Below are 23708 nucleotides of genomic sequence, written 5' to 3'. Positions count from 1 at the left end.
TAGTTCAGACGAAGGATTATTAATAATCTGCCACTTTAATAATTTGAGCAGGAAAAGAGGACTGACCTGAGGATTTATATAAACATTTAGCCGCCAACCACCTAAAAAGATCAGCCGAACATCTCTTAAGTTCATTTGGAGAGAACCAATGGAAGGTGCTAAAGGCAGCGGGTCTCTAGCGCCTTGTAACTGTGTTTGTCAAGTCTAGACTGCAGGCAGATCCTGGTCCCAGGGGTCAGGAGGTGAGGCCATCGAGGTGGTAGAAGCACATAAACACCTTTGTCTGTTTGGGAAGCACCCTGCGACCAACATTGACACGTTAGCGTACATTTCCCAACGTTGACACGTTAGCGTACATTTCCCAGCATTGACACGTTGGCGTACATTTCCCAAAAAGCCGCCCCGAAGGGAAAAGGTCCGAAAACCTAAACGTCCCGCCCGCTGTAAGAAAGGCTCCAACATTGACAGGTTCAGAATGACCCTTCAGCCCAAAGAGAAGCTCTGGTCAAGTGACACGGAGTGGCTCCCGGCCAGCTCCTCAATGACCGCTGATGAGTACATGCGAGACAGCCGGTGGAGAAATTCCTCGAGCTCATAGGAAGCGCTCACGCAGACGGCTCCGCCCGCACACAGGGCCGCTCTCTGTTCGGGCGAACAACGCTCTTCACACCACACGCCTGGCCTCTGAGGGCCCTGCACCGATGATGTCACCCCCGTGCATTTGTGTGTTCGGCCGCGTATACGTTAGTCCTATAGCCCCGCTGTTTGCATCCCGCATGAACGGGCCGCTTGTTCTCGGGGGGGGCCCGCGTGGCTCCGTTGAAGGAGCGGCGAGCGGGCGCGCTCAAACGACCCCGATTGGTTGGGGGGGCATTGTTTCACAGCCCCATCGGTGCACCCGTCACTGTAACGACGAGGGAGCCCGTGAAAATGATGAGGGGCCATTGTTGGCGGTGGTGGCCAAAGAAGCTCCGCTCTCGTGTGTCGTCGCCTCTCGTCTTGGCACTGAAGAGGGAGGCTTTGTCAAGAGAGCAGCCTCACGCCGGGGTGGGGTGGGGTGGAGGACGCAACGTACGCCATCTGCGTCGCCCTGGATCCTGGTCAGGGGGCCGCTGAAAGGGCGGAGCGCGCCGTAGCTGAACCCCAGCAGGCCGACCGCCACGAGGCGCCGGTGGCATTTTGCTGTGTTTGTACTGCGTTGGGCCAATGTTGTGCCTGCGAGCCCCCCCAGCTCCACAAACCGAGGCAAACATTCAGCTTTATTGATAGCATTCGGCTGATCTTTTTGAATCCGTGCATGCGTGTGTGTTGTGTTTTGCCAAGCCTCCCCTGACAACGGCCAAACAAACATAGCTTTGGGGTGTGGGGGGAGTCACTCGAAACGCTCGCCGCTCGGATTATCCCGTGATGCTCTACGCCACCCGTGAACTGAAGCCACTGTTGTGACTTATCTTTGGCTTCCTGCCCTTCCCATTTCCCCGAGTTTATATTGCCCTCATTAAATACCGAGCGCCAGAACGGCCCACTGTTTGGCCCGTCACTTATCTGCCATTATGCGCAACCAGGTAATAGCTTTTGATGGCACGATAACAGAATCTCAGACAAGGAAGTCTGGCGAGGGCAGAGTGTCTTACTCGGATAAAGGCAGTGCAGCTGCAGCAGCAGCAGCTGGTGCGGCGCAGCAATGCGGGTGTCGCGACAGCCTCTCCCTCCACCGGGCGAGGCCATGTGACACACCGCAGGAAGGGCCGCCGCTCACCTCCGACGTGTTCTCTTTTTTCGCTTTTACAAGACAAACAAGCTGACAGCGGCCCGGAACGCGGTGTGAGTAATGTGTCAGCGGCCAGGTCAAACATTAAACCCCAAACCAAGCATGAATGAATGAGCTCCCAATAGGTGCCAGAGGGTCCAGACGTGCGAGCGCAAACACGCACGCACACACATCATCATCATCATCATCATCATCTCGGATGTGGTCGGCAAAACACAAAAGAGCGGAGGGACAGCGAGGGGAGGGGGGTTGATTTACGTTAACTTTACACAAGAGGTGATCGCTGTGATAGAACCTGTAAATGCCAAGACAAATATTCCACCAGCAGCGTGTGTGATTATCCGACACTGATGATGGTCTCGGGCTGCTCTCGTGGAAGTTTATTATTTGCTGTAAATAAGTAAAGGAGGACGTTTTAAACTTCACAATATAAAAACTTATTTCACTTAAGTTCTTTTCACAGTTTAGAGCATCCCTGAATTTCTTTTGTTGATTTGCATAGTCAGGGAATAATGTTAACGCCTTCCTCAGAAATGAAGGCGTTATATAGGCTGTGTTCCACTTCCCATGATGAACAGTCTGCTGGTGAAATGCCACTTATTGCTCACTCTGTAGGCATTGACGGTGTACCATCTAATATGCATTATTGCAGCCCACGCCTCCGTCTACCTGCTGTTCACAGGAGGTCACTGTGATTTTACAATTGGAACACATTACGCTATCTGAAATGAGCTCATAGTTGCAGCTTGGACTTTGGTTAACTGCTGCGTCTCACGACCTTCGTTTTATGTGAAAGACGCATGCTGGTGTCCTGAACCTCCGCGATGTGATTCCTGGAAGGGATCTCAGACTATATAACCTGTTTACATGGGCTCACATATACGTGTGTGGATACTTTTTAGTGCAGCTCCCCTTCCCCACGGCTACGTAATTATTGGGAGTTATCAGCTCGGCCCATTGATTAGTGTAATTAGTCTCACGGGCAATAAGGGCCCGATATGAGCTGACGGCCTCCGGCCCACACGCCCTCTCGGGCCGTTTACCTTTCGCCGATAAGTTTGTGAGCTCGCTAATCGGACACATTAATCACTTTGTCCCCAGCGCGCCATTCCAGTGTTTGCCGTCGCATTAAGACCTGTTATCTCCGTCGGAGCCAGCGGAGGGTGCAGTGAAAGCAGAAAGCAAGGGGGGGGGACCTGTTACACATGCACTCGCTAGGACGCAGAATGGCCCTTTAATGGCCACCGTTGAGGATTTTTAATCAGCTTTTTCAATGGCGGGCTGTCATCAAAAAAATGATTGTAAAGTTTTGTGGTTGGGGAAGGACAGATGGGGGTGGGGGGGTCTTGGGGGTTGTTATCTGGCCTTTTGAGTTCATTGTTTGAAGGAGGTGAGAGGGGGAGAACTTGATTTTCTCTCAATCTCTTTAACACCAAAGTGACCCCGGGCTTGTTAGTCAATAAAGCCGTAACGGAGTTCCCGATAGGAGGATTGTTCGGCCCGGGACCGTCCCCCAGGAAGCGGGCAGCGATCAGGCCACCCTGAAGTGGGGCAGCTCCTCCAGCCCTTTGAAGACTTTGCTCTTTTCCTCTGCTCATTGTGCGTCTTGCTGTCTGATCCGTCTTCATCCCCTCTCCTCTGCCTCCTCGTCTATCTGTGTTTCACTCATCCTATTCTCCGTGCTCTCTTTTATCCCGGGATCACTCCTTTAGCCCTTTTGATTAGCATACCCAAACCCCCCATGCATTTCCCCCATGGTTTAAGTGCTATTAATGCTAATTGGAGGCAGGGAACTTCTTTAAGTAGCTCTCAGCAGGTCTGTTTGTACACCTGGTGGGGGGTGCATTGAGGGGGCTCCCTGTGTGTGTCTGTGTGTGTATTGTGTGTGCGTGTGTGTGTCCGTTTTTCAACGTTTTAAAGGTCGATGTACGGCAGGACGTCGGCCTACATGCAGTGACAACTGTACTAACTGAGCAGACCCTTCTGTACCTTTTCCCTCACATCAGTGGGTCCTTTTCATTTAGCGTCCCTTGCCTGAAGTTGAACAGCCAGCAGAAAGTAAAGCAAACACCCCTAAACAATTCTAGAGATAAACCGTATCCCCATCGTCCCTTTTTCGAGTCGCCGGCGGTCGTTACAGTGGACGCCGACTGGCCGATGGGGCCTCCGTTGGAGCGGTTGCATGTGTCATGTAGTGGAGAAGAGTGACATGCAGACAATCAAACAAAGGTCCCTGAGTCGCATGCAAACTGGGGACGTTGCGGTTCACGGCTTTTAATTTAACCCCTTTGCCGCTGAGGCGACCCTAAACCCTTTGTCACATCCGTTAAGAGGAAACCTCAAAGTCCACGTCGTTGGGTTTGTGACAAAGAGGTCGCTGACTTGCTGTTTAATATTAAGTACCAAATATTTTACGTGCACAAGATGTCAAATCTTTTAACGTTTAAGTATCAAATTCCCACCACTGAAGTTTATTTTTGTAGTCGATTTGCTGTACCGATTCAGTATTATGAGCATTAGTCCAGGAGACGACTTACGTAGGTCACATGGGGGGTTTTCTCTGTCGGTACAAACCAGCAGCTGTAGTGACTTGAGTGCACACTCATCCACACAAAGCAAATGCATTCTGCACAAAGCACAAAGTGCAATTAAGGCAGCGGAGCTTGGCGCTGGTGATGAATCGAAGGCCTCGGCGTGTGTGTGTTTATTTAATCATTAGGACATCGGCATCCTCGGAGAAGAGCCACTCTCGCCGGCGTTATGCTACGGTTAGCGCGCGTGGCACTGAAGGAGCAAATTGGATCGGCATTACAGTACGTAAGCCGGGTCTCACATCCTGATGAGCGCCCGCAAACAAATTGGATTGGTGGCGTGTAAATCTCCGGCACTTTGATGAGCCCGACGGCGCAAATTGAATCCTCCGAAAGTGTAAATCTGTGAATCCCAGCGAGCTCAAATCATGCGACGGTTCCCTGCTGTTCCCCGAGATACAATCTCACGCGGCTGCTCGCCGCCGCGCCAAATCCCTTTTTGATGACTGCGTAGGGATGGAGCGGCGCATATGGGCATCTGAATCTCCCTCCGGCCCGATCCGGGTACATCGCTCCCCCGCCCACACACACTCCTCCTTTGTTGCTCACAACCTGTACAGTTGGCAGAGAGATTGCTTTGATTGAGCCATGCGTGTGTGTTGACACGCGATGACTCAGATGATCTGTCATTCTTACGGAGCTGCTGTTCTCTCTGGGAAACGTTGAGATGAGGCATATTTATCGCTCCTTCACACAAGTCATATTTATTTCCTTCCCCGGCACTTAACCAGAAAATAAAGTTGCTCACTGTGTTTCTGACTGAGAGACTGTTTGCTGATGGTGTGTTGCTTCTTTGGCCTTTTCAGTTATCCGTACAGTGAAGACAGCAGTCAGGGGAAGCAGTACATGAACACCAGATGCCCCGCCTGGTGCGACCGAATCCTCTTATCTCCTTCCGCCAGAGACCTGGTCCTAAAGGTGAGCCCGCACCTGACACACACTCTTTTTTTTTTTTAAACCAACTTGTGGGTTTCTGTGGTTCCTTTTCAAAGTCTGATTCCTCTGGTTCTTTCTATTTCTTCATCTCCGTCGCCCTCGATGCGCATCACCCCTCCCCGCGCCCTTCAGTCGCTTCCCAGATGGGAGGATGAGGTGCCTGTGAATATTAATTGGGAGCGCTAAGCCACGGGTCCACCCTGACAGTACATATATCCCGTCACTTACACAGTTCCAGGGGGGCCCATTGTCTTCTTCATAAAGCCACAGATCCGTCTCCTTCCTCCGAGAGTCGCGCTCCGCTGCAAATGTGAACTCCAGCCAATCTGTCACCTCGCTTCTGTTTGCTGGATTACTCAGAGATCCGCCACGCGGCCCCGCTACGTTTCCCCGCATCTTTTGCCACCTGTTTTTGCATAAGACGTGCTACCGTCTTTTCTCTGAATACCGGGAATAAGTCGTTAAGAGCAGGATGGAGGTTTGCTGACCGCTCATCGCTCTATCACAGTTGTGAAAAACAAAGACGAATCAGCCTTATTCTGCCCACTTAATGTGTCAGAAATATGTAAAAAGGTGATTCACACACACACACACACACACACAGCTGGGCCCTTGTTGGTTTTTCCTCCCCCTCAAGCGCCGGCTAATTGCTTGTAATGCAGCGACAGAGTGGAACAGTTAGTGTGTTTCGCAGATTGGCCGATGATTCACTGAGCAGGCGCACACACACACACACACACACACACACACACACTCTCGCCGGCTCCGAGCGCTGCAGATTGTGGAGACACAGGGCCCCCCGTAAACAGCCCGACGTTGTGGGCGTCATCTATCATGGCACGGTCGGTTAACTCGCCATCGTGTTATTTTCTGCTTGCCGAGCCCTAACACGCCAAAGGTTGCCCGCTGGCTGCGCGGCGCGGCACCAGCTCCGGGAGCGCCGGTAATGAATGTTTAGCCGAGCGAGCGCTCCCTCTCCGCCGGAGGGGCCCCCGGGTAATTTGTTTATCTGTCTAAAGATTACACAGCCCTGAAAAGAATCCACCGTGTTATGCCGCCTTTGTAAATTATCCAGTGTGCGTTTGATGAATGTATCCGCGGCTGCTGGGGGGCGGCGGCTGGGGAGGAGGTGGGGGCGGCGAAGGTAGAGTGAGGTGGAGGCACACGGTGTGCTGACCCGGCTCCACCAGCGGATTGGTCTGAAGTTAATTTGGGTTTTCCTTTATGGTTCATTCTCAAGCTCTCTGTCTCTTTCTTCTGCAGCTCACCGAGTCACAACCCGAAGCACCAGTGTGTGTGTGTGTGTGTGCATGTGTGTGTATGTGTGCGTGCTGTTTAAAAAGTCTTTAGTTCTACCAGACGAGTGTGATTTATTCTCCAGTCTGCAGAGCGGAGTGGGGCAACGGCGTCTTTCTGTGCGCAGGGATTGATGCTGAAACGCGATTCCCTCAGATAGGCACTTAGATCACAGCGAGGGGACTATTTGGTCCAGAGGCAAATGTCCACTTTGTAGATTACTCCTGCTTTTCATCCCCCCCACGCCTCCCACCACGCCGTGCACAAACTGCTCCTAAAGGTGCATTCAGCCCGATGCTTACTTATGTTCTTCATAAATCAGCGGCGGCTGCTCTGTGAGAATCTCGCTGTTTGTGTCCGGAGTTATTCATGAATGAGAAACCCATCGATAAAGTTCCCTCAAACAATCGTACACACTAATTGAGACAAATTCACTTCCTGTTGATCACTCGACTGTTAATTAGCTTCATTGTACTATTTCGCTTTCCCTTACAATTCTCTGAACAAAGTCTCTGAGAACATTATAAAGCCCTAATTACATAGCAGTTGCAACTGGTGCTCATTCTAATTCTTCAGAACGAATACGTAGCAGCCGGAACTTGTGTGTGAATGGAAAACGAAGCGCTCGCGGCTCCGGCACTGGTGATCAAATTAGGATTTTATTGGCTCTTCAAAAATATATCATTTTTCTAATTCAAATTAGAAAATTCTCCCAAGAAGTAAAGAAAAGCCCACGAGCCGTTGTTGATGATGTGGACACTGTTTGGTTCTAGGGGGCTTTTATTTTGAAATCCGCAATATGATCCTTACTAATTGTGCTTAATGAAGCCGGTGCATCGATTTCTCGCCCATGATCGTGTCATAAAACATGAAGGGCGTAATGTAATGACCATACTGTGTAAACACGCCGTGCTGCTGATTCTGCATCCTGTGTGTGTGTGTGTGTGTGTGTGTGTGTCCTGCAGCGCGGTGCGAAGCCCCCTCTGCGTGCAACAAATGCATCCATGCCGCTCGTTTTTATCCCCAAACGTTTTGTTTTGTGTGTCCGCAGCCTGAGAACGAGGAGAAGTCCATAGTGTACGATAACATCGGGCCCAACGTCTGCATGGGGGACCACAAGGTAACCGCCTCCTGCCACTGTGTGCGTCCTGTAGGTGAAGGACGGAGCTGCATTTAACTGTTGGGTTCAATTTGGCTAATTTCTCAATCTATCTCTTTATCGGCGCCATTATTTCCATTAGTTTGAGTTGACTTTCCAGCAATGCTACTAAAAAAAGGCTTTCCACTTAAGTAAAAGTAGAAATGTCATGTTCTATAAATACTCAATTATAACAAAGGAGCAATTCCTAAATGTTTAAGTACAGAAGTATTATCAGCAGAATGTACCCAAAGTATCAGAAGTAGAAATCCTCATTATGCAGCATGTCTGCTTTCAAGGTTATAGAGTATTTTATTATAGTGTAAAGCAAGTTATTACGGTTACATTTAGATACTTTGTAAACTACTGGATATACATGTTTAGGAGAGTACAGCATCTTTATGGAACTGTAACATTTTTGTCATTTTTATTACGTCTAACTACGAATGTCAAATACATGCAGTTGACTGAAGAGAACAATATAAAAAAGATATATAATCACAGAAAGAAAAGAAATATTAAGTGGCATAAAATTCAAATGAAGAGGAAATGAGTCTGCGTTAATTCACTTCCTGGTCCAAAGTCGGTGGATTTATGGTCTGTAGCTTTCAGGAACTCAATGTCTTTTAACAATATATAGAATACTTTGGTCCTCTGGTGAAGCTTTTACGAGTCATGTAAAAAATAGCTTGATTGCTAACAAGTGGCTGAATGAGTTGACAGAACGGCGTCACTAGAACAACGAATCCTCCGTCCGCCATGAAAGAGAAGCAGTGGAGTTAATGTGTGATTGAAGATTATATCGATTATATTATATCAGAAGCCTCAATTTATTCACCTCGATAATCCCGAGCACCTGCTGCGAAGCGGACTTCCTGGTTGGCCCCCAAGCCAGCGACCCCCCGTGCAGCGGCCCACACTGTTCCCTCCCAGAGGCAGAACATCTGCACCGTCACCCGCGTGATCATGAACTCAAGAAATGAAACCATTTAAAGAGGAACGTTCAAACAGCACGACCTATAGGAAGCGCTTTAACACCGCCGCTCCAGTCGCCGCCTTGTCAGAGAGGCGCCTGGACTCAGGCCTTTCATCGGTAGCGTGTGTGTGCGAGGTGACCTGAGCGCACCGGCGGACACTCGGGGGGGCCCTCACCCCCCCCCCGGACGCACACCGCCGCCGCATCACAGCCGGCTATGTTTGGAAAAAGTGTCCAAGGTCGTTAGCACGCGGGCCCAAAAATGCAGCGCGCTGGTATGTGAGTTTAACCTGCGTGACATCGCCGCTCCGAGGGGAGGGAGGGAGGGAGGGAGGGAGGGAGGGAGGGAGGGAGGGAGGGGGGGAGGGAGGGAGCTCCGGTTTGTCCCGGAGAGCATCGGCAACGCCGTGTTGTGGTTCCTGTTCTGTTTTCTGACGTTTTTTTATGTCTCTGTGTGTCTCCCCCTAACAGCCCGTCTTCCTGTCCTTCCGAATAACAGCGGGGGCAGGTAAACCTAATGCAAATAAGCACAAGTGTTGTGTGGTGCAGTGATGTCGTGGTAAATATTACATTTTTCTTTCCTTTATTAAAATCCCCCCCCCCCCGTTGCCGTTGTTTGCGTTGAGTTGCTTGATTTTGACTTTGCACAAACAGTCCAAACAGGGCAAAACGTATGACATCATGAGTGGAAAAATGATTAAAATGCTTTGGTCATTTTAAGACATTTACTAACAAACTTGCTGCTTCTTGTGCTTTAATGACAAAATGAACCAAAAGTTTATTACTTATCACTGAAAAGACTACTTAGTGTGTAGCAATACGAATGTTTTCATGTTTTCAACAGGAAAGTGTTGCCAAAGGAGGGAGAAGATATTCCGTGAAGCGCCTCTGTGAGAGACAGGACACACACGCACACACACACAAACAAGCACACACACGTACAGGCACACAAACACACACTTTGCACAAGCTTACACTGAAGAACCGACAGCGAGTTTTTCGGCCGTGCTGACCAGTCGCAGTTGTCCTGACACCTCATGCGTAAGAAAACCGCAGCCGTCTCCTCTCTCCATAAAACACTTGTTGAGATGTGGACGAGCACCCGAGGGCCCCGGCTCCAGACAAGACACACATCGCTGACCTCACTGTTGCCATGCAACCCCATTCCCCAGAGAAGAACAAGAAGAATGAAAGGAGGGAAGAAAGCGGCGGACGGACGACCCTTTTCCAAGCCTCAGCCTCATTGCCAAAACTCTAATTGAAATCAGTCCTACTACATACTTTTAGGCGCCGTGCTCGCCGTTTTTAGGTGTGCCTCTGTGCATAGAAGCTACTTCACACAGTGTGTAAGGTGTTTTAAGAAAATAAAAGTGCAATGCAACAAAAAAAGGAAGAAATAAAGTTGTATATCTATAATGTTAGGTTTATTTGTACATCCGAGAGTATAACATATAGAGTTGTTGATGGTTTTAGTAGCCTTTTTCTGACCCAACTTCCTGGTCCCCTTTGTCGGAACGGACGACGGTTCATCTGTTCATTGCGACAATTTTCATATATATATATATATATATATATAAATCCATACTTTAGTTTCGCCGTCGAGTGCACAACACAGCGCCATGCCTGACACGTCGGTTGAGTCTCGTTTTATATACTGTACTTTTTAAAAGAGATAATTTATGATTCTTACCAAAATGTTTATGCTGAAGTAATGCGCGGACGCAGCAACTGTTTGGGAGTTCCTGCAGCCGCGGTGACCTTTGAATCAGTCAGCAGGGAGAGGAGAGGAGCTGCTCCGGGATTTATTGCCTATCCAAGAATGTTTTAAGCAGTGCCATACACCATGCAAGTATATAAGATAATGTTTCATATATATATATATATATATATATATATATATATATATATATATATATAGCAGTCTCACATCATGACATTATTATTCTTAATCTTAACTTATTTCTATAATATGGATCCAAATGTGATATTTTTAGATTGTCCTTAAGATGTTAACTGTTTTGTTTTGTTGTTGTTACTGCATTATGGTGCCAAGTATACTACACAGAGATGAAGTGTGTAAGAGTTATATGATAAGTCTGATGGTTAAGGCGTCGCTGTAAACAAAAATAATAATAATAGAGAGAAACTCTAAATGTGGGAAATGAGCAGGAAGACTTTTTGTGTTGTTTGTTTTGTGTAGCCCAGCAGCATCCATCGCAAAATAAGCATTAAAAAGGCGAGCGGAGACGGCCGCGTTTCTTCTTTTTGAATTGATTTTATTTACACTACACATTTCCGACTGTGTCAAGCCGTCAGATTGATCCTCCGCCATTTTATTTGTTTGCATCTTAAATCACCGCAAGTGAAAATTATTTTGTGCCTGCCAGAATTAATGTCGCCTTGTGTGATTTTTGTTTTTAAGCAAAGTTTTATTTTACTTTCTCGTGTGTACAATGCCTGCTTGTTTTCGTTGCTGGTCGCTGTGGGTTTAATGTATAGGAATATAAGCCTGCAAAAACCAAGTGTTTTTGTTTGTTTCTTTTTTTTTTTTTTTTTTTCTTCACTCCATTTTATGAAAAAAGCAGATAGAGATTTTATTCCGGCCCCCCTTCCGGGCGGCTGGTCTTCTGCTGTAGGTGATGCAGTTCTCAAGCAATAAAAAAACCTTTAGAGATCAACGGCTGTTTGTACTTTTTACTTTCCCTTTATTTTTACTACAAAATAAGAGGTGCTGCGCGAGGACGGGGCCTCCGTCGGGGTTCCGCCCCGCGCGCTGACGTTTCTCATCGGGGAGCCGCGCCGTGACACCGGCTTTAATTGGCTTTAAACGGGCCGCTAATGGAAGAAAAAATGATATTCCTGGACAATTACAACTCGTCATATCGACCTTAATCGGGATATTGATGTTCTACAGCAGCTCATCATCCCGTAGCCTATAAATGTTTTTGCTGTAGGTTAAAAAAAACACTTTGCCTTGACTAATGTGCGTTGTTTAAGGCAAACAACGGGCCCCTGTTACCTGAAGTTCATTAAAAGAGAGGTCTATTACATTATAATAAAATAAATATATTCAAAGGTCGTTATGTAATTCATCAGTACAATGTGACACAAGTCTCATTCACTAAAACTTCCACAAAACTATTCACAATTTGAACCCTTTAAAACTCCTATTATAAATGTATATATATATATATATATATATATATATATATATATATATATATATATATATATAGATATATAGATATATATATATATAGATATATATATATATATATATATATATATATATATAGAATTAGCTCAGCCTCTCTGGAACAAACCGGAGCTCAGATTATTTTAAAATATCTAAATACAATTAATTGTATATATTTATATGTAATTAATATGGGTATTTAATCATAAAAAGGCAAATAACCGATAAAGGCATTAAGTCTGGGCTGTTGGAATATAAGACAAATGGATTAAGAACGGGACGTTTAATATACTAAGAAACCTTTATGGAGGTTTTTATTTTTATTTTTCTTCATTAGCAGCCTCATTACGTGGCAGCAAGTCGTAAACGTCCTGTCAATGATTCCTCCATGGGATTTGAATGTATGAGTGCTGCTTCCTGATTGGCTGAGCCCACAAGAGACCTGCAGGAGCCTCCTATTGATGAGGAGAGAAAGAAGAGCGATGTAGTACAAGCTGGGGGGGGGGGACGTCTGTCCAAGGTCTCCACACTACTGGAGAACCGTTTCCATAAAACGAAATATTCACACTTTATTTTGCTGTTTATGATAATGAACTCAGCTCTAAGGGTCATTGTGGAGGCATTAAATGAGAGAAGACTAAAATTAAAACACCCTTAATTTAAAAAGAACAGACCGATTTCATTTTTTCCGTTTTGATTTGTAAAAAATCATCAGCTGTTGCCTGGTGATAGTGATACATTTAGGTACTAATAATTCTCTCGAATCTTCCCTTTATGTAACTCGATGCCTTATTGGACAAATCAAACCTGTTCAACCTGAGACAATAATTATGTTTAAATGAACTTTAGTTATCAGTAAACAAGGACTTACTCAACATGTGTTGTGAAATTATTAGTATTAACAGTTCCTTGAATTGAGCTCCAGACTTTTCTAAAACACAAACAATTCTCAAGTTAAATCGGCAGCATATTTTTCTGCCAAAAATAAAATGCAGTTCTTGATAGTCAAAGAATGTATCTTTAATTTATATTAGCAACATACATTAAAACAAAACCCGTGATACAACAAAAATGCTTGTTAAATAATTTATTCATAATACAAAGTGTTTTTTTTCTTCTTCCTCCAATAACCTTTCCGGAAGCATAATACTCTGTTTAATTCCAACTGGTCCAGTTGTCTTGTCCCGCAGTGTGACGAAGTAAACCATGAAACAGAAGAGAGTGCGCGTGAGGACGAGCGGTCCTCGTGCAGGGAGTATTTACAGGCTTCACGTGTGAATCAAAGAAGCGACGTTACTGCAGGAGGGAACCGAACAACACGAAGCAGCAGGTTTATCTGAGAGGCGTCCGGGCTGTTCACATAACTTATTCAGTACAAAATATATACAATCTTATCTTTAGGCTGCAGCAACCCCCCCCCCCCCCAAAAAAAAACACTCTCTCCTCGTCCGCCTTCACACGTTTGTACTCTCGCCCTTCTTCGGACAGTGGACACCCTTTACAAGCGTCACACCTGCCGCTTTGCACATGCGTAATGGGATCCGGATCAGTCGGCTGCTTCATAAATCCGTTGTATTAAAAAGCTCACGCCCCCCCCCCCCCCCCCCCCCCCAATCACGTGACATACAACGGGGTCGTCTTCTTTTAACTGATGAGTGGACAACAAAACGGGGAAGTGGAAAATAAAAATGCATTTGACAATTATTGTGAGTAAACGGATTAACAGAGCAAACCACGTGACCTCATTGGGAAAGGGAGCTAATGTAACAAGTGCGGTGAACTAAAACTGCGGGAGTGACGCAAAGCGGCGTTACGTGCGGTATAAAAGTCACATGAACGACCCAACACTGATCCGGATAGTGAGTGCGCGCGTGTGTGTGTGTGTGCGTGTGTGTGTGTGTGTGTGTGTGTGTGTGTGTGTGTGTGTGTGTGTGTGTGTGTGTGTGTGTGTGTGTGTGTGTGTGTAGAATGTGTAGTCTACATTTACACGTGTTGTTAGAACTCCCGTTCCGACATGTTCGTGTCAATTTTTTTTTTACCGGCCACAAAGTGTCCACCGCGAGTCTTCCTGAAGTCCACGCTGCAAAGGACTCGTGTCTCCGTGTCTTTGAGTGTCTTTTCGGATGCAGCCGAAACGCGTCTCTGGTCACGTGTCCGCGTCTTTCCGCGCGTCCTCTGCGCACGTTCGGGGTGTTTTGTATTTTTTTTGTGTTGCTCACGCATTTGCTGTGCCCGAGCTTAATGCGTAAGTCTCCGTCGGGCCTATTTGTCCTTCCTCACCCCCCCCGCCCCCGCCCCTCGGGCCCCCCAGGCCGGCGGTCCGACCATCACAAGGTGTCCGAGCTGTTGCTGCACGGGCTGATCAGCGCCAGGTTGGTGGCCTTGTGCTTTTTCAACAGTCTCGTGATCTTCTCGTCGTCCGAGTTGGGGTCCAGGGGCTTGTTGTACTCGTCGTCGTCCTCGTTGTCCGAGCTCTCCTTCATCTTCTCCGTCTCCGAGTCGTGCTTCTTCTTGGCCGTGGCCATTTCCGCCGCGTGTCTCTTCCGCCATTTGGTCCTCCGGTTCTGGAACCACACCTGCGGGGGAGGCGCGAGGAGAGAGATGCTCAACAGGTCCACGCGTCATCAAGAAGCACCGCACGAAACGGATCCGTTAAAGGGGCGTATTAATTAGTAATAAACGAGTGAGTAATTAGCTACAGGATCAACACAAATAGGAATCATTTGAATTACAGAGGATTTATTATATAATTCATCACAGATAGTTGTTCCGCTTTGTCTGTGACGCATCAAGGGGAATTTCATATTGCAGAGAAGTGAAAGTTGACCGACTGTCGGTGTGTTGTTTTGGGGGTTTACCTTGACTTGGCTCTCGGTCATTCCTAAAGAGTAAGCCAGCCGGGCTCTCTCGGGGCCCGCCAGGTATTTAGTCTGCTCGAAGGTTTTCTCCAGTGCAAAAATCTGCTGTCCCGAGAAGGTTGGTCTGGAGTGTTTCTTCTTTCCGTCCTTGTCCAACATCATATTAGCTTGACCTGGAGGGAGAAAATACATACGGGTATTAATGCGTGACGGAACCTCAGACAATGTTATTAGTATTCGTTTGAATTTGGACGCCCTCATAAGTTAACTGAACAATGATGCTGACATATTCCTAAAATATGTGTCTAAGAAACATGTTGAGTTTACTGACAAGACTGTCTACAGTGGTGTTATATATTGTAGCTTTAATAATTATATATGTATATATATATATATATATATATATATATATATATATATATATATATATATATATATATATATATATATATATATATTAGCATTTAATGCATTTAATACATATAGATGAAAGTCCAAATATCACATTATATTTAAATGTTTAAATGTTCTACTGAGAACTTCCAGTGCATGTGATGCTCAAAAGTAGCCCGCCTTTATTATATTAAAGTATTTACCTTCTATATTATTCATTACAATAGTCAATGTGATGGCCGTGCATTGTTTTTGTCTATGTGAGTTTAATTTTGTCTATTTATAAAATTTACATCTAAACCCCCAAGCCCCATCCAACAACCCCACAGGGGGCCGTGATCAGTTTCTTCTCAATTTAAATCACTCAACAACAACAACAAAAACACCTCCAAAAGGCGCACCAGCAGACGGGCCGAGCGGCGGGTCGGGCGAGGACTTACTGGGACAAGGAAGCCGCGGGTCCCTCCACGGAGAGCCCTGCATCACCCCGGGCCAGAAGATGGGCGCCCTGCCCGGCAGCTCGGCCAGAGGCTTCGGGTACCGAGACATCGCCGGGCTGAAGTACATCCCCGCCGCCGCGGCCGCCGCCGCCGTGGTGGTCAGGCCGTTTATCCGCGGGAAGCCGGAGAGCAGCTGCCCGGCCGTGGTGATGGGTCTCCCCAGGATGTCGCTTATTCCGTGCGGGGTCCCCATGGCCATGTGGGAGTTGAGGCAGGAGAGCTGGGGCGCCTTGAAGCCCCCCGGGCTCTGCTGCAGCGAGTACGGGAAGAGGGACGTCTTCATCTCGGTCATGTTGTGCAACGCCGCCAGCGGGGTGCTGCCCAGGACGAAAGCACTCTGCCGGTTAGCCTCCATCTGCCCGACCGCTAACATTTGTGAACATGAACCAGCAAACTCGCCTGGATAAAAGCCGGAGATGAAGAACAAAAAAAAAGAAAAGGGAAAGAACCTTTTAGGAGTAAACGAAGGCGCAGAGCGGACCGGTGATCTTCAGGCCACTTCTGCCGCCTCCTGCAAAAAGTATCCCGGATGCAGGAGAAGCGGACTTAAAATGTTGAAAAACTTGAGGCGAAAAAGCGAACTTCTCTTCTCTCGTGGGAGGCGAAAAGCTCGGTTGAAACTCCCACGGAACGTCTCTGCGCGCGTTTGTTTGGGTCGGGGTCTGTCACAGCTGGTAGAAAGCCGCGCGGGTCCGCCACAGCAACGCCCGCGCAAGCCGGCCGGTCTGATGATGTTTTTAGTGGTTTTGATGGGAACCATTAAAGGGTCGACTTGTCTTTCCATAAATTGACTCGCTCTAGGCTATGAGCGCAGCGGGACCCCCTGATAATAGAACAGCCACCTGCACGCGCGCTATTCCCATTGGACGGGGCCGAGCGAGGCCGTGCCCTGATTGGAGGAGACAGGAACTCTGACGCTTCACACGTGTATCTTCGCTGGGCGGCTGCTGCCTTCACTTGCTGTCGGAAAAAGGAGCTTCCGGCTCAACTGCGTATCAACGAGCTACACACTTAATAAGGACCGACCGGATTTATTTATGATAGATGACGATCCGTGTGGCAGACACGTGACGTTTCGGAGCGGATGCGCAGGGGGAAGAGTAGTAGGCCGACACTGAAAGGCCCAGGCATAATACATGTTTCCACTTTTACTTTTTGTATTTACACTCTACTACAAACGTATTATAAAAAGCCACGCCCACACCTTTCTGACTTTCTAATGGAAAACAGAATAGCCGCACTCTAGATAAGAAAGTCCAAACTATTTTTGCACAAAGCCTCGTGAAAGACTTTTAGATTTGTGGAAGTCGGGGTGTCGGAGGAGGCCGTGAATGCACCAACAGCCACACTCCATTAAGATCTTTAGCTGCGCCGTTAATGATGCCTCTCACAGCCGCGGAAATCATTGTTTCCACATATGACAAAGAATATACATTTACATTATAAGCTGTTACCGCAGACAGTGTGAGTCTATTAAAGTAGACGCGGCTACTCGGTTGGGGTTGAGGGGGCACTCGTACTGTTTGCAGAGACTGAAGATTCAATTGCAAAGACCAGCCCACGCAATAAATACAACTTGAGTTTTTGTATTTGTCTTTATTTGTAAATGTCCCCTTGATGACATAATTGATATGATCATGCGGTATGGGCGTTTTAAACGGTCGTCGTGTGGTTGATTCCGTCTGCACGATTTTGGGATTGATCCAGGTGCTTTGGAGAATATTGTCGGAATAAACTGATTTATTCCAGCGCGCGCTGTAATCCGCCTTTCGAAAAGATTACACTTTCACTCAACCCCATCGGGAACATTAATTCTCATCGTTTCGCGTGTTTTATCGGGTGTTTGAAATAAAAGAGACAATCTCTGAGATGACTGCATCCCAACACAACATAAACTCTCTAAAGGACGCGGCGTTGCTTTTTATAACAGTGAGATAATCAGTGTTTTCCAGACAAACGGGGGGCGCGTGTGAGAAAAGGCGCGCGGGCGCCAGTCATCACTCTGAGTGCTGGAATATTTTATGGAGATGTGGGAAGGTTGTAAGAGTGAAATATGGCCACGTTAGCATTTGAAAGGCTTCGGTAAATGCACCTTGCTGCCCATTTGCTCAGCAGAGGAAAGATTGTAGATTTTAAAAGGTTTTTTTTTTTTTGCAACACGAGGTGATTTAACAATTTTGCTTGTATTTCTTCAGATGAAGAGATGAGGCAGCTTCACACGTTTTCTAATCCAGCAAATGGGCCCTTGATTTCTAATTCACATTATATATATATATATATATATATATATATATATATATATATATATATATATATATATTATATATATATTCTCTCCTGATCATTTACCTTGGATTTTAGCACCATGTTTTTCTAAAATGATCAGAAGAGCAGCTTTTTGAAAAAATAAATTAGGAAAAAAAAAGTTTAGGCTATTTATCTTCCCATGGGATAATTTTGAAATAGCCAAACTGACAACCGTGGCTCAATCTCTGTGGGGGTTTTTTTGTGAAACGAGAGTGCGTTAAATAAAGCAGCTGTACCGGCTGACCCGGCGTGAGATCAATGGCAGAACGATTGGCACTTTTTCCTGTTCATGTACAGCCAAAGACGAGAGCTGCCAAACAGCCCGTCCCCGTAAAACCATAATCGCAATTTAACCTAATGAATGATTTGAATCTTTATCTCCTAAATTCACGAGTAATTTAGATTTTCATCTCTTAAACTCAAATCTATTAGAGAAGGTAGACGTGGCGCTCACCAAACGAATGGAGGGTAAAACATCTTGACAGATAATTACTGGAAACATTATTAAACTGGTAAAAAATAGCATTTATTTGTTAAGGATTTAATACTGAAGTATTGACCGACAGCTATATTATGTTTTTTTAAAGATGTTTGGAAAAAATAAGAAATCAATTCAAAATCAACCACAGTAATGTACTAACAATAGCAATAATAACAACAACAACAACATAAATAATAATAACATTAAAAATAATGAAAATAACACTCATTTTGATAATAACAATAATTAAAATAATAATAGTCTAACAACAAATGCAAATACAAATAAAAACGCTAGATTTTACAACATGAAATATAATACGTTAATTGTATTATGATGTCTTCAAGTATTAAAATGTGAACCTGTTGCTCACAGCGGAGTCAAAATGAATATAAACCTGATTTATGCGCCAAATTCTATTATGATTTAATAATGGCTCGTTGGCTATACTGATGGCGCGTATACCCACAGGCCTTTTTGTCCCACCATTGAGGGGAAATTGGTTAATAAACAGCGCAAAGATAATCTTATCTGAGCCTAACCTCGACACGAATGGGAATTGACAGAGCAGTGACAGGGAAGATAAGCAGATGTTTGGACAAAAAGACGCTTGTTGCAGTCAGTGGATCTTCTGCGAGTCACCGAGGCGTTCAGCTGCTTCACCGCCACTCACTGCCTCTCTGAGCAGTGCGCGCACACACACACACACGCGCACACGCACACACAAAAGTCCAATCGTAATGATGCAAAATGCAACAATAACAATAGACAAAAAAAAAACAGTTTAAAATATTACAATTTTCTAAAGCTATCATAGAATTTGTTGAGATTTATCAGCTATCATGTAAAACATTTTCTCTTCTGTATTTTCTGTTGTAAGTACAACGACAGTCTTTCAATTCAAACCCCCGTCGGGAAGTGAAATTGTAGATAAAGGACTGCGGCTCATGTGATTACATGTGATTTATTCAGGACATCTAAATGTGACCCCGCTTAATTTGGCCAGGAGCGCCCTCTGGCGGCACAGATTGAAACCACCGTGAGGATTTGAGATGTGTGGAACAACCTGCTCTGCTGGGAGAAAAAACGCTCACCAAACATGCTGAAACTAGAGTTAAGACTCTGCCTTGATTCGATTTTGAAGCTCCCAAAAAATAAAGCAAATACCTATGAAAAGTCCTCCTAAAAATAATCATTTAATTCTTCTCATTTACCGGTAAAATCATAATAATTACTTTGATTCATTCGATCAGGTTTAACATCTTAATTATCCTTACACTTCCTCACTACACTCCAGATATGAGCCAAAGAGCCAGTTTCTCAGACAATTGGTTGTTCAGTTGTATCTAATTGCATGGCGTCATTAATGAATTAATATGAGTTGGTCTTTTTAACACAAAGTGGATTGTGTTTCATCGCATCAAAGTGTTTTAAATGTTGCACTTCATCTTTTCCGCAAACGTATGTCGTATCAAAAAAACATTCAACGCAGCTTTTCATCACTTCATGACACGGGCCTGTCGTGAGTTTAAGCCTCGGCCGCCTGCTTCTAGACACTCAAAGAGGAACTCAGGGCATTGAGTAAATATATTCTTATACATTTATTCAAATGTCCAATTAAATGGAATAATCTACCGATCTTCCAATCGGTACAATTTGAAAACCGATGCAGTAAACGACTGGCAGCCAGTGAAAGTGTTCGTATCTCTTGATGCTTTACGTTCTGGCTTCAGGATTCTGCCCCCGTTGGAGTCTGTGTAGCAGCAGTTATCAATCAATGGGATGGCGTGAACTCTGTCAACTTACCATCATCTATTACCTTGAGAAAAAGAAACTTCCTCCTAGAAAATTGTCTGAATTATCAGTGAGTCATCTGAGACACACACGTATAAAAACACACATTAGAAACCTTCTGTTGAGAACCAGACTAATATTCGTCACTTTGTGCTGATTAAAAAGATGATGTTTTATATTGTGAACGATGTTCACGTTGACATTTTTACTTTAAATCCTCATTTATATTTCTTCACACTGACGCCAAATGCTAACTCTGTAAAATATATGACCTGGTTGTCTAGAGTTTTAAAAGTACTTTTAGCTTTCCTAGTTCAAACAAAAAAAAAGCTACAGGGGAAACCGCGAAACAAATACTAAAAAGGAAAAAAGTGTCTGAAGGGAAAATTGGGTGAAAAATCCCACAATTGATGCTATTTGTTGTGGACTCAAATAAACTGATCCGATTCTAATAGAAATCAATGGACTTTATCTTTGAGAAGAGCATGAGTTGGTGGTAAAGTGTGTTGATTGTTATTATTTAAAAATAAAAAGCTTGAATCCAGCAGCCCGGTAGACTCTTATTACACTTATTATCTGTTTGTTCTCTAAAAGATTCTATTCACCAGACTGACTCAGTCGATAAACTGAAACCTCTGAAAAATTAGAGAATTTGTACGTTGATTTAGTAAACTGTGGATGTTTCTGCAAAAGGTTAGTGAATATCTTCAGGTAGAGGTGGATGTGCAGGTTCTTGATAGGTGGAGGCGCAGACAGTGCCTGAGAGCAAGTATTTGAAGGTGCAGGCAGAGGCTGCAGGAGGTTGGAGATCTACTTGTAGTGCTGCAAGAAACACAGCGGAGACATCTGTTGGCAAAAACCCATCCGTGAATAAAAGGTGGATGAAGTTACAACACTGCCATCCTGTGGAGGCTTTCCAGATAATACTCATGCATCATCATGTCACTGGTTTCTGTAAATAGTGAAAAGCACCACATAGTGATTGCCTCGCTACGAGCATTAATGGGTCAAAAAGCATTTTGCAGCGTTGACGTCTTGACGCCTAAATGCCCCGTTCTTTGTTGAACCTTGTATCATCACATCACAGATTTAACACCCATCACACACACCCATCACACCCACACACACACACACACACACACACACACACACGTCCAAGCATTGTATATGCACACAATTGACTATTTAAAATATGATTTACTAACGATGCAAAGTGCTCGCATCATTAGTAAATCATACATTTACTATGAAGTAAATTACTGTATAATAAGTTTTCTATACTGATTATATACCAGTACAAGCAAATTACGTTATCTGAATCCAGGTCCTAATATGATAGTTATAGTGTAACAATGTGCACACTGCCCTTTTTCTTAATACGTTTCAACCATTGCTACAGTCTCACATGGAAGTAGCATTTTCACAATTTGCTGCTTCAACAGTCCCTCATTGCAGTTTCAGAATGGTACAAACCGTCATTTAACAAATATACCACCATGACTTGCAAAGTAAAACCTGTAACATGATAATTATATGGAGGGCAGATATGGAGTTGACTGGCCGCTGACTGGCCTCCTGTGTCCAGTCAAGATATACAAACATTCGCCCTGCTATAATGTTTCAAATAACAGTAACACAACTGCACAAGATTGGATATTACTTGAGGTGCTGGCAGTGGCTTTGTGTTGTGAGAATTACTTTTTTTTTTTCAAGGTCTCTACGCCGCTCTGCCCTCTATACTTTCTGCCCCTGCCTGCCCTCAGGCTTACCCCCATATTCCTCCTCATGCTGAACCTCCTGCTGATGCAATGCTATTGTGTAAACCACAAGGATACATTATATATTGTACAAACAATTCAGTGGCTACAAATCGATTAAAAAATGATTTGCCAGGAAAAAAATGCAACAAAACAAATGTAACAAAGTGTAAAACACATTTTCCTTGAGACAGTTTGAAAAACATTCAGAATGTTCTGAGATGCAGCTTTCACTGAATTATTTTTCTGAACGGTATAAATTGATTATTTGGCATCAGGAGTCCTGTTAATTGAAGCAACACACGGTGAAACCCTTTGGACAGTAACACAAGGAACACAAACATTCAACTTTAACATAATGCGGCTTCTTTTTAAGCACTGCCATATATATTTCCTGTGCAATTTTTTTTTCTTGAAAAAGATTATTTTTTACAATATAAAAATCATTCAGGATTTTGCTTAACATAAATAATTGGGAAACTGCAATAAAAAGATTGATAAAAGACTTTCACAGGCACAAAAGAGACTCTTTGGTCCTCTCAAAGTAAAGGATAAAACTGACACCAAAGTAAATACTCATCTCACCGATGGCTGCTCCAGGATGGATGCTGTTCACTGCTGGAGGCTGGAGGTGGAGGTTCTACATGCAGAATGTGGGTGTAGAGGACTACAAGTTTGTGATTAGCGTCACGTGAGAGGATTTACTGTGTAACTGGAAACCGTTTCCTGAACAAAATATTATACTTTTACTTTATACTTTTAATGATAACATACATTTGTATGGCATGTTCCAGCATACTATGACTATTTAGTCAGGGTTTGGGTAGGAAGGCAGGACTCAAACGCAGACTTTAACGAAAAACAGACTAACAGTGAAAAACTCCACAAAGTAAAAGGCCTACGGGCAAAAACACACGCAAGAACCGGGGACAAAAAGGCAGACAGGAACGAGGCACATCCAGACGGTAGACAGGGACATCCGTGACAAAGGACACACACAGCTTAAATACACATGGGAGGTGCAGGTGATTGGACACAGGTGGAAACAATCCGACAATCACAGGGGATGACAGGACCAGGCAGGAAGTGAAGTTACCCGGGGACACGAGTGGCAGAAAACTACAAAATAAGACAGGAAGTGCACCACACCGTGACATATTTAAAGACTTTTTCTACTTATTGGAATAATAACTTTTTTAGATAAACTATGACTATAAGATTTCTTTGACATACCACACCAGGTATTTTAAATTACTTTATTTTACTAAATATTTAATGGCTTTCTTTCAATATGCTACACAGCATTTTCCATTACTATTTATTAAATAGCTCTTTTAGAAGTTTAGATATTTCCTCAACTATGCTACACCTTTTTCTCGACATACTAATCCATCTTTTTATGACCTTTTCTCTTCGAGAAAATACTATACTATGAATTTTTCTATAATTTCTCTTTACATGCATCATTTTTCAATTACTATTGTCAACATTCTCTGCTAGTCCCTGTTGTGAAAACACAGCGGAGGAAGAGTGCGGCCCGGTGAAACCAGCAGATCTGCACAAAGAAGCAGGACCAGAGGCTGCAGGAGCTCGTTGAGTGTCCGGACCAGGAGAGGAATGCAGCGTGCGGTCGTGCACCAGTCCGGCTTTCATCAGAGGTTGTGAGCTCATTGACAATGAAACAGCTGGTGTACAAATTGACATGGGATGTTGA

At 44.7% G+C, this 23708-nt stretch overlaps 2 protein-coding genes across 5 annotated transcripts in view; one reads left to right on the top strand and one right to left on the bottom strand.

The window, feature by feature from the left end:
- Positions 1 to 11386, top strand: part of inpp5a (inositol polyphosphate-5-phosphatase A) — a 109202-nt gene extending 97816 nt beyond the window's left edge. For 2 of the 4 annotated variants that reach the window (XM_040178059.2, XM_078103903.1), the window contains exons 13-16: positions 5169 to 5280; positions 7646 to 7714; positions 9180 to 9216; positions 9553 to 11386. In XM_040178059.2, the coding sequence (XP_040033993.2) occupies positions 5169 to 5280; positions 7646 to 7714; positions 9180 to 9216; positions 9553 to 9602 (268 nt within the window). In that variant the 3' untranslated portion in view covers positions 9603 to 11386. Of the gene's footprint in view, positions 1 to 5168; positions 5281 to 7645; positions 7715 to 9179; positions 9268 to 9552 lie in introns of all 4 variants that reach the window. The other 2 variants (XM_040178060.2, XM_078103904.1) reach the window with 1 other exon arrangement.
- A 1516-nt stretch (positions 11387 to 12902) lies between these two features.
- Positions 12903 to 16625, bottom strand: nkx6.2 (NK6 homeobox 2). Its single transcript, XM_040179448.2, has 3 exons — positions 15596 to 16625; positions 14763 to 14935; positions 12903 to 14480 (listed from the first exon to the last, which is right to left on the bottom strand). The coding sequence occupies exons 1-3, from the start codon at positions 16026 to 16028 to the stop codon at positions 14232 to 14234; spliced, it is 855 nt and encodes a 284-aa protein (XP_040035382.1). The 5' UTR covers positions 16029 to 16625; the 3' UTR covers positions 12903 to 14231.
- Positions 16626 to 23708: the final 7083 nt, after the last annotated feature.

This window comes from Gasterosteus aculeatus, chromosome 6, assembly GCF_964276395.1.
Source record: "Gasterosteus aculeatus chromosome 6, fGasAcu3.hap1.1, whole genome shotgun sequence".
NCBI lineage: Eukaryota > Metazoa > Chordata > Actinopteri > Perciformes > Gasterosteidae > Gasterosteus > Gasterosteus aculeatus.
Note: the sequence above shows the minus strand (reverse complement) of the source record. Positions and strands in the feature narration are given on the sequence as shown.